This window comes from Ceratocystis lukuohia (genome assembly GCF_044167205.1).
Source record: "Ceratocystis lukuohia strain C4212 chromosome Unknown Supercontig2_pilon, whole genome shotgun sequence".
Classification (NCBI taxonomy): Eukaryota; Fungi; Ascomycota; class Sordariomycetes; order Microascales; family Ceratocystidaceae; genus Ceratocystis; species Ceratocystis lukuohia.
Window position 1 is genome coordinate 3676805 of NW_027263521.1, and position 17304 is coordinate 3694108.

Genomic DNA, 17304 nt, shown 5'->3' on the forward strand with positions numbered 1-17304 from the left:
GATATCGACCGCTACAGGCTGGTGCTGGTTTTCAGTCAACACAGAAACAGCGAGTGACAAGCAATGGGGTTCACATCCCACTTCCACTACATGGAGAAAAGTATGCTACTCTATGCTGTAAAGGGGAAGCAGGACGGCAGTGAAGCAGGGTGGCACAGGGAGTATCTGTGGCCGCAAAGCTATAGGGCCGTGTGGTCTATGTATAAATGGATGAGAGTCAGAAAGAGAAAAGAGAAGTATTGCTGAGATGACAAAGTGCTTCTGCGGTCGCTGTGCAGGCTCGCTGTCTGAGACAAAAAACCGATGAAGAATATGGATGAATTGACTTGAAAAAAAGGGAGACGGGCTAATGGCGATTTGAGTGTGTGCGTGTCTTAGGGAGAATGTGAAGCAAAGTGGGAGGTGAAGGGAGAAGGTGCCTGCTGCCGTTGTACCTGGCATAGAGGGAGGGCCTAGAGCCCAAGTCCAAGTACTTACGCTGTTTGTGGTTTATTGTGGGGCGCTACAGACCCTAGCATCTTGGTATTACTGGGTTAGCCAGCTCCTTGTTCAAGTGAATCCTTTAGCTATTGTCATTGTCATTTACGGCAGAGACTCGAATCAAAACAAACGCAATAACAATGCTTATTCCAGGGTAGGCAAATGGCTTTGTGGTGATGATTTGCAGGGCATTTCAGGGCGAGAGGCGAGAGGCGAGAGGCGTTGAAGAGAAGAATGCATATGCTATATTGCCGGGGCTATCAGGTCCAACAAGTAACAGGTAAAACATGACGACATTTGTTTTTTCTTTTCTTTTTCCTCAAGATAACACTCCTATTGCCTCCATGCGCCATGATCCGAGGACATTCACTCCCAAAGCGGAGCAGCGAAGCGAGAAAAAAGCAACGTGCATCAACGTTGTTTCTCCTAGGGTTAGGCTAGTCAGGCCCGGGGTGGGCTTGTCTTGATGCTAGGGTTATGCTGCCTAATCAAGGGTTGAATGGACAGGTAGATAGATAGCGCTGCCGCCCCTGTCCAACGGTCCTATCCTTGCAGCATATGGCAAGACAAGATGACGAATCCGGCGCTTGGAGAGCTGATGGCATCTTGCGTTTAGCAGGCTCTTCACACTCGACAGCAACTCTCCTGCTAAAAGGTAGCGGGCCGCGAAAAGGACTTCTTCGCAGCTGCAGCTCTACTCTCATTGTGATTGTTGGCTTTGTTTGGCCTAATCTCTGCTACAATCAGCCCCGCAAACAAAAACAATACTGGCAACCCCTTTGCTAACACTTGCATGACGCTCTGTTTGTATGGCTGTCAAGGCAGACGAGCATGGGCCGAGGATGCCGTGTCTGCAAGCAGCGTCTTGTTTTGTTCCATTATTGGTGAGATTAGGCCATTTATCCCCATGACAAGGGACAGTCAAAGCTGAAAAGCAAAGAGGAATACTGTCTTGAGACAAAACGCGACCATCTATCGGACACAGAAGAATAAGGCAGGCAGAAGGAAGAAAGAGGGGAGAGGAAAAAAGACCCTAGCTCAGAGCCAGAACCATATGCTGTACAAGGCTGAGGGTGGTAACGTAAGAGAAGGGGAAAAACAAGCCTCCAAAGAGATGGCAAAGACACGGAATACAGGCGCCATAAGTGTTATGGCGTGCACCCGCGTTAGAAGGAAGCTCTGCAGCCGAATTAGAGGGCCGGTGTGAAGCCCTTGCATGCCGTGAACAACAACAACAACAACAGAGAAAGACAGACAAAAGCCATAGCAGAATTCCTGTTTCTGTGTCCGTCCTTGTGTCTCCATGCTTGCCCTTTTTGAGTATTTTCCACCACCAAGACTTGCATAACTGCATACGCATATGCATCGAGACAGACAGACTGGGGGGAGAGGGAGGGAGGCTGAAAAGAACAACCACTGGCTTGGACCTTTGGGAGTAAGGCATGAAGGCCAACAAGATACTGTGCTTGAGGGTGGTATCGGTTATGTTGGTTCGAGACGATGGCGACGCTCTCATACGAAAGGCAAGCAAGGCGGCCTATCCATGTTGCTGCTACCCTCCATTTCCCTTTCCTTTTTCCTTTTTCCTGGTTTTCTTTCTTCTTTTCCCCTTTCCTTTTCCTTGTCTCTACGGGTGGGCGCAGGAATCCAAGGCAAGACGGCAAAATAGACATGTGGATATAGTAGACGCCGTGATAGAAAGAAAGCCCCATATGAAACAAAGACCCCAAGGGGCGATTGTGTGTGAGCACGTGTATACTGTACACAGCGAGGGAGGGATCGGGGCAGCGGACTTTGCCTGAGATACGTCTCTTCTGCTGCCCCCCCCCTACGAGCGAGTTCCAAGGCCGATCCAAGGCAAAACTAATCCCATGAGAAGCTCACCGCGCTTCCTGCACGCAAGTCACGGGAATAGCCCTTCTTTCGCCAAGCAAACTTGCATGCAGTCGGGGCTGGGGCCTACGGCCCGGTGCATATCTGAAGCCTGGAATAGACTTGTGTACTTGGATAGAGCCATTGTTTTGGCTTGTCACCATCTATTGTCTCTGAAATTTTCCCGCTATCTCCCCCCCCCCCCCCCCCGCGCGTCTCTCCCCATCTATCTACAGCACATCTTGGCATGCTGGCTTGATTCGTGTCTGCTTACTGCCACTTCCTCGCTTTTTGGGTGCCACCCCTAGCTGCTATCCCGTACTTCTTCTTCACTACTTGCAAGTCCCATATGCAAGCCGCAGATTCACAAGGCTATAGTATAGGCACATGGTTGCCCAATGTTTTCTTGTGCTAGAGAAGGCAGAAGAAGAGGGGTAAGGTATATAATAGCGCCTGCAAGCGCCAATAGGCTAGAGCTGAATCTCTGTGGTGGCTTATTGCGCAATCGAGCCCAATGCAGCAGGATGGCTTCATTAGCGGAGCTTTCCCAATTTCCCAAGGGGCGGTCAAGAGCACTTAGCCAAGCAAGAGGAGGGAAACCCGGGAATCAACGAATCAGAGCTAAGCTACAGAGACGACAATAGCGGTGAGCAACATAAGAGCTTTGGCTCTTTTGTTGTTGGTGGCTCTTTCTCACCATCCGGCTTTGCGCTAATGGTTGCTTGCGCTGGGCTTACTTGTTTGTGAGGTGCAGTCCGACTTACATGAAGCAAACGCCTGGGTGGCATGAGGTTCTCGGATAACTGCTCGTACGAAACCATATGACTGGATAATCTCAGAAGAAAAAGGCGGAGGAAGAAACAAGAGTCAGAGCGAAGCGGGCTTTCCAACTTGTTACAGTGGTAAGTAAGGTCAAGGTGGACAGGGAAGACACCACAAGCCATCATGTCCCTCCTCTCGCCTCCTCCCCCCATGGAACATACCTAGCAAGGACAAAGCAGGTGCAGCATCATTTCCAGCATTTCTAGCTCCAAGATTTTTTCTCTCTCTGTTATGCTGCACAACATCAAGAAACAACAATGCGTTTCAAAAGACTGCACACCGCGACCTTGTCTAACTAGCTGTCTTGGGACAAAAGGTAAGGAAATATACTGAGAGCGACACAGACACACAAAGCCAGGACACAAGCACATGGGCCTGCGGCCTGCACAAAGAGGAATAGAAGCAATAGAACATGGAGTTGGGGGTTCTGTTGTTGTCTCCTTTCTCTCTTTTTCCTTCTTCACAGTCTTATTTGTTGCCTATGCTCTGTCAAACGGCTTATTCGCCCCTCCCTCCCTGTGATCGACCACAGGCAAGTCATCAGATATTGACAACGTGGTACATATAGGTCTCGTGTTGGACAGAGGGAGAGACTGATCGGCATTTTCTTTTTTACCTTTGTGATCGGTATGTTTTGCTATGCTACGCACCACTTTTCTTCCCGTTACTGTTGTGAGCTCTACCTTGTCCCTATTGCCCCTGTTGCTGGTGTCTTTCTGGCAGAGAGAAAACGGAAGGGAGTAGGATGGCCTCTCCCTTCCCCTTCTCTGCCTCTTTGTTCCCTGCTGAACGGGGACGAAGTGACGTTGTATCATAAATCCACTAGGTGCCCCTCCAAAATGCTGTACACGCACTTTATGGTGAGAGATTAGGCAGGACAACGTCGGGTTCTGCCGAGGGTTTGTCCCGCTGCCATGATGATAAAGATAGGGGTCAGGTGCTTCATCGTCATCTAGCCTTAGGCTTTGGTAAAGATAGAGAAGGGTACGGATTACGGATTTGGGGGGGGGGGGTTATGGCATTCTATTTACAGGTGAGTGGTAAGCAGCGTAATCAGCAAAATGACCGTAAATCTGCGAAGAATCACGCCTGGAGGCTTACTGGCTTGCTTGAAGCAAGGCTCGCTCTTTGATAACACTTGGTAATGGGAGAGCAGAGCAGGCTGGTGCCTCAGGACTACGGGATAACCTGGCGAGGACATTCCGCACAAGCAAGCAAGGAAAATACTAAAAAATATATAAAAATATGTTTCAAAAAAGAAAAGAAGCGAATAAAGCAAATAAAGCAAAAGAACTAAAAAAAAAAAATAAAAGACAGAGGCAAAAACAAACAGAGACAAAGAAAGATGAGGCTGCTGGTTTCTTTATTTCGCTTAAGCTTCCTGCTTCAGGAATAAGATAGAAGACTGGCCAGCCCAATCAGAAAGGACCGACATAAATAGGAGATATAGATATCATGCACTGTTCTCTGTTAATCAAAGGGGTCAGCCGGGGTGAGCAAGACATGTTGGGGACATTGCCAAAGGAGGGCATATCACGCATGCATTTATATGCATCTATGTATGTGTACGCACGTGATGTGCTGCCATAGAAGCATAATTAGCTGGTTGGGATGGAAGTAGAAGTGAGAGCAGTACCCAAATGATGCAGAAAGACTGAAAAGAAAAAATGTACATTGATCAGGCTATCAGATGTAGACCCCACGGTAGCCTCTATTTGCTGGCTGTCCATGTACTATGATGCCTATTGCTACATACAGCATGCAGCTGGTATACATTCTCGTATGATCCACATCTGCAGCAACAATAACATCGCAAATTAACGAGCTTTAGGTACGTAGGAGAAGGCTTGCGGAGTTGGAGTCTTCGAAAAGAACGACGGCGCTAATGAGAGGACTGGAATTTGCGGCGCCGTTATGGCTAAATGGCCGTCTCGTGAGACTGGCTATAGCTATAGGCTATGCATGCAGAAGACTTTCTGTGTGTGATTTAACCCGCCTGCTGCTTTTCTTATTCCGCACTTTCAGTTGGGCAAAACTCCTAAAAATGCAGCGCTACAGAGGGGGTTGCTATATGCCCTTTGTCCCGTGCATGAGTGGATGTTCCTTTGATACTACCCCAAAAATACACCCTCGCAGGGAGGAAACGAGGTCAAACTGATAGCGGCGGGGGATTTCTGGGGGATAAGCTGCACTATGTTCGGTGCTTTAGTGTGATCACTAGGTAAAGAAGGGCTACAGGGGGTTTTGCAATTTCGTATTCCCGTGTAAGTGGCTGCAGGACAATGCACAACATGACCTGCTAGATCTCGTCGATGAGTGCTGAAGGGACTTTGAAGAGAGCAGCAGCTGGAATGCCACACGCAAAGAGGAGGAAGATAAGCTGATCAAATTAGCAGCACAAGTAGTAGCAGCAGCAGCAGCTCTAAACCATAGGAGAGGCTTTGGAAGATCTTGCTGATATGCCGTGTGTAACAAGCTCTATAGCCCGCCTGGAGCATTGAAAAGGCAATGAATGACCAGCAATATATTGAAGCACTAGAAAAGTTGCATCTAGAGCGTGGACACTATTGTCGATCATGTGTACAGCTACGACGATCGATACCGCAGCAGTTCGCACTAGTACAGCCGTTAAGCTATAGCTTGTAAGTTGGGGGACAACACGCGTAACAGGCCTTGTGACAACCTGCTCTCATTGCATCTTCTTCACTGAGTGTGCCAAAGACCACGTAAAAAGAGCATGGGCTAGCCCATGAAGACTATTTTGGTACTGCTGGTACTGCTATAATGTGCACGTCCCTTTTCTTGTGGCCCCCTTGCGTCTAAGATGTTGGTGTAACGTGAGCTGCTAGCACGACTGATAAGTCGCCCATAGCAAACTGCAATATCCTGAGAACTGATAAATCTTCTGGGTAGACTCTGCTGAAGATCTATCGGCCTTGGTATTGAGCCTCACTGGGTTGAAAGAACGACTTTGTTGTCCAAAGGCCCTGTTCTGGGCGTTACGAGCAAATCCCAATTTAGATAGCATTCAGCACGGCAGGTATCCGTCCTGCCAGCCCACTATGTTTTTGCTAGTTACCGTTGCCTATCGTAATAGGCTGTATGCTTCAATGGATAAGCCTTTCCGGTTGCTTTGGCTCATATAAACCATGTGCTAGAAGACCTAGACTTACCAAGACCACTGATAGGCGAGTGTTTTACCTATCCCTCCTCTACCTCTCTCCTCTTTTCACTCCTTCTCTCTCCTCTCTCTCCTTCTTTTCTCTGCAAAACCTTCACCGCCATGATGCCCGTATAGTTCCTGCATCTATACGCAAGGCTTGCTTGACAAATGAGGCCCATCTTGATTGCTATCCTTTTCCCCAACAATGAGTCGAGATAAACACCCCACGACTTGCAGATAAACAGATAATCTCCTTGCTTCTGCCTATCTTTTGTCGTTTTTTTCTTGCCTTTCGAAACTTCCCTCCAAATCCTCTGGCTTGTCGCTGGAGAGAATGAACATGGCGGTCAGTGATAGACTGGGAAGGAGGGGAAGAGAGGCGCTAGAGAAAGGAAGCTGGCAAAAGCCTTGTCATGCATAACTGTACACTATGCAGCTCTACAAACACTTTCAGGAGTGGTGCCAATTTCACTGCCCATGTTTTACTTGGCATAGAAGAAATAGGCCGAAGAAAGGGTGTGCGCGTAGCAAAACACCTCGATAAATGTAGTCGATGTGCTATTATAGTTGCAATGACAACTCACGAAGCAGACGCTATTTTTCCTTGAATTTAGATGGGTACGCGTGCTCTCCTCACTCGGCCAACAGCAGCCTCTCGTTTCAGGCCTGGCCTTGCGCAGATGCGGAAGCAGGGCTTGGGAGTGGGCGTGCGGATACAAACCTCACCCACATTGTAGAGCAACACGCCTATTTTTTCCATGGCGCCCTCTCAGTGGCAGTCAGACATTCCTCATGTCTTGGTGACCGGAGAAAGCGGTGAAGAAAGGCCTTTGACACGGAGCGATGAGCACTGTGTTGGGTTGGTTGTTGTAGGCTTCAAGTTTAGTTGAAAGAAGGGAAGCGAGAAGAGAGAGAGAGAGAGCAGGAAAGACGGAACGAGAGAACAAGAGAGGAACAGAAAGAACAAGAGCGCTTTCGCTAAAACTAACGTAGCTTTGCTGTCTACCTACCGCCACGAGAATTGGAATATTCCCCGTAGCTTTCAATTTCAAGAAAGAAACGGTTAAATCGAGAGAGCGAAAAAGCCAAAAGAAGGCGCGCATGAGACAAAGAATGCACACAATGGACAAGACTTCTACTCGTGACACAGCCGCCTTAGGAAGCCTCAGACACCAGCCTGTCTACCTGCTGGACTATCTGAAAGGCCTCACTAACTTCTCCAAGTCTGTTGTTCTTGAGACCAGCCCTATTTTCTGCAGTGTTTGGATTTCCTACTTGCATGAGATGAGTATCAGCATGAGCACACACTCTCTAGAGAAAGACAGGACGCCTGTATCTAGACAGGCATTCCTACAGACGGAAACAAAGGGTCTGTGTCTAGACACGTCTCTTGCTAGATGGGCCTTTCCCAGTAAGTCCGACCGCTTTTTTTCCTAGTTGGTTGCACCAAGTCACCGTAGAATACACCAGAAACATCCAGAGTCAAACTCGCCTGCAGTCTAAATGCCCATTGCCGAGATAGATAGAAGAGGCCAGCAGTCCAGACCGTGTCAATTTGGACCTTCAATATCGGTAAATGTTTGCCTCGGGCCTTTGTTTTCTTTCTCTTACCGCATCGTCATCTCTTGAGCCAGTGGCTGGGAATAGATGGCCTAACAAGGAACTTTTAACACTCCTCCCTTCTCTTGCTTTCATAGAGGCTCCGTAACACGGCTCCTACGATCAGGGAAAGAGAAGAAAAAGGCGCGGGAGCTGCGAGTAACTTCAGGGTGTCGCCGAAACAGGATCATCCCTTCGTCGGCATCTTTTGGTAAGGCAAGAAAAACGGTAGGTTGAAAATACCCTACCATATAAAATCTCATGACGGTGCGATGCTCTCATGTGGTGAAAGAAAGGCCAGACTAGACAAGGCGGTGGGGACGGCCACCACAGGGAAACGGTGCTCCCATTCCCACCCTCCCTCCGCCCTTCCCCCTTTGTAGCCATCTCACAATCTATCCCCATGTAGGTCCCGTGCGCATCATGAGCAAGTAGACAATCCCTTCCGAGTCATGGGGGTTCTGTGGCCTGGTAGCGTCTGTAATCGGCAGAAAAGGAGGCGACGGTAAAGCGGAAGAAAAAGGAAAAGAAGTAAGAAGTAGCATCATGTACCATGAGAGAGAGCGAAGGGAGCCAGGGGGGAATGGTTGCAGTACCAAGTGGCGAGCCTGTAAGAGGCAATTATGGGGGGGGGGGGGGGAGAGGAGAGGGCAGGACAGTCCAAAACTGTTGGGACGAAGCAAGCTCTCAAATCAATGCCTCGCTTCCTCTATGCGTTGTTGCCCATCTTCTATCCCCTATCTTTCATCATACCAGGACTTGCCTCTCTTTTACTGGCTAAAAAGGCAAAGTGGTGGAAGGTAAGTCAACCATGAGACCAGACATTCCTAACTTGATTGGAAGAGCGGCTTGAATGCAAATGTGCGGCCATTCATCCATCGCCATCACATCACCCATTCAAGTGAAATCGGGGCTGACTAGGCGAAAGGCAAATAACACAGGCAAGACGTAAGCTTGGGATCCGCCAGACCAAAAACAACAACGCAAAGAGGACATCCAGGTTTGGTAGGCTTGGGGGCCTTTCCAATGGTACACTGTGCTCTACCCTCCAGGCTAAGTACATCCCAAATGATCGCCACTGTATCTCTTGACCTTCAGAGAAAAGCTTCTCACGCCGAAGGAGCAACACCCAATATGCTGGAATGCTTTGGTCACATTCAACACGGGAAGATTAAGCCCATTGACCGGACAAGACGCCCTGTGTCTTACCTATCGCCCTGCCCCCTCCTTCTAGACAGCTAAACACGCAAGACACTGCAATATCAATAACACTTCGCCATGACTTTTCTGTTCCGAATTCTCCGCGACACGAAGCACAAAACCATACATCACAACCGCAAGGCGCCGATCTCGGTAATTTGACATCTATAAGCAGTCCAGAACAGGCTACGGATGCTGGTGTGCAAGCCCTACGTAGCGCTGATTTGCTGCCCGTCGGTATACAGCATCCACAGTTGTTCATAACCACACACCAAACGGAGTATGTATCGCCCCCCCCCCCTTTCTGTTTTGAGGCCTTTGTGCATCTAGTGGAGTGTCAGGTTATATTGATGTGGAAGGAAAATGCGAAACACACTAAGCGATTCAGACTGTACTCCAGATCGTGGTGCAAAACCACAGAAAGAGAAAAAAAGGATAAACAGGAGGAAGAGAAAGAGACGCAAACACTTTCCCAGTCTCATGCCAGGCAGTTGATACTTGGTGGGTGAAAGCCCTAGTAGCACGCACCAAGGCAGCATCTAGAAATTCTGCTGCCTGTTAACATGGCAGAAGAATCCATCCCTGTTGAGACCCAAACTCCAGATGATCCGCACTGCTACTAGAGAAACAACTAGCGACATTATGTCATGGCATTAAGAGCGGGCAAAGTCAGTACGGCTCGACCGAAGCAATCACCAGGTGTCTATCTCTTCCATCTTGACCTCCTATAGCCTGAGCCACCAATTCGAGGCTTAAAAATTCCAAGCTGTGCAACTTTGCTCAACACAACCCAGCAAGCAAGAGTCTAAACTTGGTTTTTCTCACTCGTCATGTTGTTTTGGAGTGACGTAAACAACCAACAATCTGGCAAGACAGATATGACGACGATCAAGCTTATTGGCCTGGTCACTCATTCGCACAGGGGAGAGACATTGGACGCCTTGTAACTGAGTCTGCCAATAGTGCCATCATTGACCTAGCTTTAGTTAAGCTCTTCGTCGTGGCATTTACCGACAAGCAGAGTGAATAGAGCAGGACATGATATGCATTTGACGGGTGACAAGGCTGATAGTATAAGACTGTCCTCAAAGAAACCTCACGTCAATAAAGGCAAAGTGGCTTCCTCACTGATGCCGGGGACATTCTCGGCCTCTCCCAGGTTCCAATATATCTGAGACTTGATCACCTAGGCTTATGACCAAGCAAAAGGACACCAATTATAGCCAATATTCAACTTGGCGTAGATTCAAAACGAGCAATGGTGCCAACAATCCCCTAGAGCTGGGTTCTCTGCATAATAAACTGTGACGCCTCTACGTAGCCCATCCCAGGAGTTGGATACCCAGCCGGCCCAAGGACAAACCAGGGGCAAGGCCGAGAGTTATGGAGATCGAGGTGATGTCACTTGGGTTCCTATCACCAGTGAGACCAGGCTCATGCGACTGTGCTTCAGGTCTTGTATTGTGCTTTTATCAATGCTGTGTCAATGCACATATGACACTAAGACACGGCGACAGACGCAGCAACATTCACCAGCCGACACCGAATCTTGTGCTGTGTGGGTGCAAGACCCGGGCGAACAATGTAGAGAGCCTACAGGGGCAACCATACACTATGCGACGCAATACCCTTTGTTTGGCAGCCGAACTTGATGATACCCGGTGGTCAGCAGCATCCAAAAAGGTTATGTCAGTGAATCGTACCTGTTAGCCTCAAAAGAAGCTTGGGTGAGCTGGGCAGCCGCGTAGCTCGAGTGTAGGAGAAGGCAGCACCATTTAGAGGTTCGTGAGATGGTTGTATGAGTCACTCAGCGACCAAGTGTTCGTGACCACAGCACACTGCAAAGAAAAGACTCGTAGGGGGTCTGAGAATGCGTCTCTACCGATAAATTTTTGAAGAGGAAAAGTTTTGAGGGCGAGAAAAATTCATAGAAGTCTAGATAGCTATGGAAAGTGCGCCTCGGTGAAAGGCGCAGAATAGGAAGGTACGTATTTGCCTGCAGCTGTGCCGTCTGTCTGCTCCTGCCTTTTCCAATCTTGTCTATTATCCAATCCCTATTTTCACATGTTACAGCCAGCCACACATACTTTAGTTCCTAGTCAGATACCGCAAGCTTTTTTTGTGTGGACTTAATAAACTCACTGTTTGTAAGCACTAGTTCACGGTTTCCTTGTATTCTTTTTTTGTTTGGATATCAGTATAGCAAGGCCAATCTAGCGACTCATGAGTTTTTTATTGCTCGCCAACGTCTACCTACAATCCTATTCGGTAGTAGGGAGATGTCGTTTCCTCTGGGCCGGCAACCCCTTGTAAGTTTACGACCAGAGGCGCCACAGCCCAGCGCTCTTCAGCCACAGAAAGCTTTGACTTTGATTGGTCAAATCTACATTATGGCCCACTTTAAAAGATCGTACCATCATCACCCGTTAGCTGTTGCTGTATTGGACCTGCCTCTAATCTAGGCAATGTCTGCTCAATCCCCGTGAATAGCCATTCTCTTTTTTTTATCGTGTGTTGTGCCTTACTCCATAATCTCATACAAGCCCTTAAATTCTTCATTTCCTCCCGGTGGCTTTATATCTCATCTAAGAATTTTACTGAGTCGCACTCTCTTTCCATTGCTTCTCAGCTTACAAATAATCTGCGCCTCTATACCTTGGTCGTATTCGCTGCTTTACTAGCGGCTTGATACTGGTGTGCAACCCTTCGCGATCTATAGGTATAGCGCTCTATCTCTCAGGGACCTAATATAACTGGTACGAAGCATTGACATATGTCGAGCTACAGTTGCCCTTCAACGGGTTTCTGGCTATCCCTCTAACAATAGCCTCTGAAGCACCCTTTTTACCCGTCCCTCACTCATCTATCCTCACCCTCGCTTCAACTCATGGTAAATAGAAATCTCTATACCGCGTTCTACTAACAGCCTGTACAAGTAGCCTCACCCCCTCGACAAACTAACATCCTTTGTCACCACCGGCCACTGAAGCTTCATCCCCATTATGACATCCTTTGCAGCCGCTAATAGGAATCATGACACGTCCTACACTACACCAGAAACTCAGTTTTCGTGGCTGTGAGTATATTGTTACCCACTTGCGCTCTATTTCAAACATACTTTTCTCTCTATTTGCCATCGTCGAGGCCGCGCCCAGTGGGGTTTTAGCCCACGAGACTCAAGCCTGTGTAACACCAGCTGATAGCTTTGAACAGCAAACCCCATGCTTCTTTTGCAATTGTCCTTGTTGGAGAAAACGAAATAGCATTCGGCATACAAAAAGACCTTTTGACATCTACATCTGGCTATTTTCGTCAACACTTCTTTTCCTCTCCAGAAGAAACCATCGAGCATATAATCCGTTTGCCAAAACTACGCCCCGAGGTCTTTGCCCTCGTCCAGCACTACCTATTCACTCGAGACGTCATACCAGAAGAAGAATTACCAACATTCGAACTCCTCATCGCGCTGTGGCAGGCAGGCAAAGATCTTGACATTGACGGGCTATGTGAACAAACCATTGATGCCATGTGCTACGTAAGGGAAAAGTCCAGCCGTATTCCGGCTGCCCCTCTAATAGTTCGAGTATGGGAAGAAACTCCCAAAGGTTCTGATATCCGCGAACTCCTCTTGACATGGGCTGCCGAGTTTGTTCGCGACTCAGATGACAAATCAGATTTTGTCAATGCCTTGCCAAAGGACGTTCTGAGCGAGCTCATTATCTTGATGACTCTTCTAAAGGAACAAAAGACCTCTGATCTATACGCTCAGAAACAAGGCTATGATAGCCAGAGAGGGCACAAAAGAGCACGTGGCAACTCAATACACATGACTGGGGCCACATCCGACGTAAATCCTCGAAAAAGACGGCCCAGTTTAACCACCTCAACACCACGGCCAAACATGCTCAAGAAAACATTCGTGCCACCTAGCCATGTATATACGGAGCCCAAACGCAGGCTCAGCGGCATGCCTAAAGTTGCACCAGGTCCAGATCCTAAGGTTAACTTTTGCGCCGACCTACTACATCGCATGCTCTCTGGACCAGGTGGGTTACTCTCAACCATGCTCACCGCTTTCATACCGTCTAAATTTCTAACTGTTCATGAAAAACTAGGATTTTGGACACGCTTGGTGAAGCCGTTCAAGCAACCTGTAGATCCCCTTGCCGACGGTGTCCCGGACTACCTTCAAAAGATCAAGAAACCCATGGATCTCGGCTCTATTCGCGCCAAAATGGAGCGACATGAGTACCACAGCGCAGATGAATTTTCCGCCGATGTTCGACAGATATTTTCCAACTGCTACGCTTATTGGAAAGAAACGGATCAGATCTACATTGACTGCAAGAAGTTTGAGCGCACATTTGAAGACAAGTTTAGCGAGATGCCCAAGTGGATTGCAAAGCTGGACGGAGCCGATACCTAGCAATCCCTCAATTAGCTATTCAACAATGACAGCAGCTTGCTTTGAAGAGCCTGTCTTATTTATTAGCATATTTCTCCAAGGCCTATCTTTCAGTTACCAATTTATTAATCATCCGCACAAAGACGTCACATATTGCTACGTATTGTAATTATATGTCACCGTTTATAGCTTTTAGCTTGCTACAAAACAAAACTCACCATGTTACCATAATACCCCCACCCTATCGTATCATTGCACATGCCATGTCCAAATAGGGTGGCTCACTAGGTAGTGCCCCTATTCCTTCTGACATCCAATATACGATCACCAATCTTAGGGTTAACAGAGCGTCCCACTTTTTGACAGACAATAGGCAATTGCCTCCTTTGTTTATACTTTTGCTTTATTCTTGTTGCCACCAGACCATTGACCTGAAAAAATTTCATTCAAATCACATAAATTTTGTCGTCACGCGTATTACCTGTATATTTCTTGATATACTGACAAGCTTGTCTAAGTTTGGTGCTCGTGCTATCTTGGTACATGGAATAGTCGCGTCGGCTTATTAATGAATGACCCTAACCGACAATGGATTCAAACGTGATGGATGTTGATACAGATCCTAAGAACGTGGCCATGGGCGAGGGGAAAGTGCCTGAAGAGGAGGCCTTGAAAGAAGAGGTCTCGATAGTCCCTGAAAAGGTTGGGCCTCGCAGAATCAAGGTAGGTCAAATGTGCATCAGGTGTGAGAAAACACCCGGGTTATTGCTAACTATAGAGGTAGGCACTTGATCCCAATGTAGTTAACAAAATTGCAGCTGGAGAGATCATCATTGCCCCGGTAAATGCCCTCAAGGAAATTATGGAAAATGCGGTTGATGCGGGCTCCACTGCCTTGGAAATTGTCGTCAAAGACGGAGGGTTGAAGCTATTGCAAGTAACAGATAATGGGTGTGGCATTGAGGTAGGTTCTATATCCCTCTATATTCCTCGCCGCGGTTGCTCTTAACCTAACTTCAAACAGAAAGAAGATCTAGCTATCTTGTGTGAACGCCACACAACCAGCAAGCTATCCGCTTTTGAAGACTTGGAGTCTATTGCAACCTACGGCTTTCGTGGAGAGGCCCTCTCAAGTATTAGCCAAATCGCCCATTTAACCGTCACCACCAAAACAGCGAACTCTCCAGTAGCATGGCAGGCAGTTTATCAAGATGGTCGCATGGTACCCCCGAAGCCTGGACAGCGTGCTGAACCAAAAGCCGTAGCCGGAAGACCTGGCACGGCAATCAAGGTCGAAGATATGTTCTATAACGTGCCTACTCGAAGAAGAGCCTTCCGGTCTCCAGCTGAGGAGTACAACAAAATCATTGACATGGTCGGGCGTTACTCTGTTCATTGTTCTCATGTTGCGTTTTCGTGTCGTAAACAAGGAGATGCATCTTCGGGGCTTTCTATTATTGCTAGCGCAAGCACGGTGGACCGCATTCGCCAAGTACATTCTTCTAGCGTGGGAGATGAACTAGTTGAGTTTTCTGCCAAGGAACAGCGATGGGGATTCAAAGCTCACGGCTATGCTACCAACGCAAACTACAGTCACAAAAAGACAACCCTTCTCTTGTTCATCAACCATCGCTGTGTTGAATCCACAACAATCCGCAAGGCTTTGGAGCAAATGTATGCGCCTTTTCTTCCCAAAGGAGGACATCCTTTTGTTTATCTGAATTTAGAGATTGATCCGGCTCGCGTTGACGTGAACGTCCACCCAACAAAGCGAGAGGTGCATTTTCTCAATGAAGACGAAATAATTCAGGCGGTCTGTGACAGCATCAGTGCTAAGCTATCGGAGCATGATAAAAGCCGGACATTCATGACACAAACCCTCTTGCCTGGGGTTTCCCTCCTATCTGGAAGCTCCGGTAAAATCGATGTGCCATCGCCAACTACTACTCCGGGTCCATCAGCCAAGCGCCGTCGGTACTCCAACAGCCTTGTACGGACAGACAACAGTGCCCGCAAAATAACAACCATGTTCCAGGCTAATCAGATACAAAGCGAAGTAGTACTGGATGATGGCACTGGGTCCCCAGATGGAAAGGAAGACTTGAAAATTCCAGAGTATCAAACTAATGACCGGGACTTCACCAAATGCAATCTTCGCAGTGTCAAGGAGCTTCGTGCCGAAGTCCGTGCGGATATGCACAGCGATCTTACAGAGGTCCTGGGCAACCATACGTTTGTCGGCATTGTTGACGAGCACAAGCGCCTGGCTGCAGTGCAAAGCGGTGTCAAGCTATATTTGCTAGACTACGGCTTGGCGTGCTTCGACTATTTTTACCAGGTTGGTCTTACAGACTTCGGCAACTTCGGATGCATAAAATTTAGCCCTCCTCTCTACCTGCGAGAAACCTTGATGATTGCTGCTCAATCTGAGTCTGAAGCTGCGCCTGATGGGGAAGGCTTCGATCCCCAAGCACTGGCCGACAAGGTGGCGAACCAGATAATTGAGCGCCGGGAAATGCTGCAGGAGTATTTTTCTCTAGAGATCACACCATCAGGAGAACTAGTTTCAATACCCCTCTTAGCCCGCGGCTATACCCCAGCCCTATCCAAGCTTCCACGCTTTCTCCTACGCCTTGGGCCTAACGTCAACTGGAATAACGAAAAAGGATGCTTCGAAAGTTTTTTACGAGAGCTAGCCATGTTCTACACCCCGGAACAGCTGCCGCCCCTACCTCACGACAAGCAAGCTATAGAGAATGAAGAAATTGACAGTGCAGTCGCAGCTCGACGCCAGCATGTGCGTTGGGCGCTGGAACATGTCCTGTTTCCAGCTTTTAAAGCCCGGATGGTGGCGACGAGCGGTATGATGAAGCAGGGAGTAGTGGAGATTGCAGATCTCAAGGGGTTATACCGTGTGTTCGAGCGTTGTTAAGTGATAATAACTCATGCATCTTATACCATGCCATGAAAAAAAGAGAGCCAAATTAGGGTCGATAATTAGGGTATATAAACACACTTGATCTCCCTCACGTCTCGGCATGTCAACTAATTCACCCCACTCGCGACGACATCTCTTGCCTTTTGGGGAAGCTGGTCCATGCTCACGTGCAAATTATTTGACGACGCATGCACCACGTAAATAATAAGTATCGTGAATTTATTTTCTGCCCCTGGCTCTCAATTTTTTTTTAGCATGTTTGTTATTCTTTTTTGAATTTGTTTTTCGCGGTTTCTTGCCCTGAGACATATACTTTTGCGTTTCTAGACTCTCATATTGTTCCCGCTTAGCATCTCTTATTCTCCACGTGACACAGGAAGTAGTGCAACCACTGCGACAATTACAATAAGAAAACACAAATGGCACCAATACTCCCCAATAAATTCGCGGGGCTGAAACGCGGATCAAATGACAGACAAATTCATGAAGACCACAGTACAGGCCGAAATACACGACGACGACACGACCAGTCAGAAGATCACGATAATAACGACAATAGCGTCGGCTGCTGTAGCGGTCTAGGGTTAAGTATGGATCGAGTTATGGGGCCTGTTGATGTCGAAGACATTCTGGCGAGGTAAGTAATCCCTTTTTTCCCACTCCTTTGCTGCCCCGAAATGCAATGATTGAGGCGGGATGGGGTAGTAATTAATGGCTGCTCATGTGCTGACGTTGAGCAGAGACTCCTCCCGCAATCCGTTCTTCATGGGGCCAGTATTTGGTCCATTGATCGTGCCGAATGAGACGTCAGATGCGCGTGATCAT

At 48.0% G+C, this 17304-nt stretch overlaps 2 protein-coding genes across 2 annotated transcripts; both read left to right on the top strand.

Annotated features, from left to right (window-relative positions):
- Nucleotides 1-12169: 12169 nt before the first annotated feature.
- HOO65_020904 (Bromodomain-containing protein 4A) lies at nucleotides 12170-13562 on the top strand (the record flags this gene model as incomplete). The annotated part of the gene is made up of 2 exons (XM_071006772.1): nucleotides 12170-12212; nucleotides 12340-13562. The coding sequence occupies 2 exons, from the start codon at nucleotides 12170-12172 to the stop codon at nucleotides 13560-13562; spliced, it is 1266 nt and encodes a 421-aa protein (XP_070861542.1).
- Nucleotides 13563-14129: 567 nt separating this feature from the next.
- Nucleotides 14130-16473, top strand: HOO65_020905 (uncharacterized protein; the record flags this gene model as incomplete). The annotated part of the gene is made up of 3 exons (XM_071006505.1): nucleotides 14130-14264; nucleotides 14326-14505; nucleotides 14566-16473. 3 exons carry the CDS (start codon nucleotides 14130-14132, stop codon nucleotides 16471-16473), a joined length of 2223 nt encoding a protein of 740 aa, XP_070861543.1.
- Nucleotides 16474-17304: the final 831 nt, after the last annotated feature.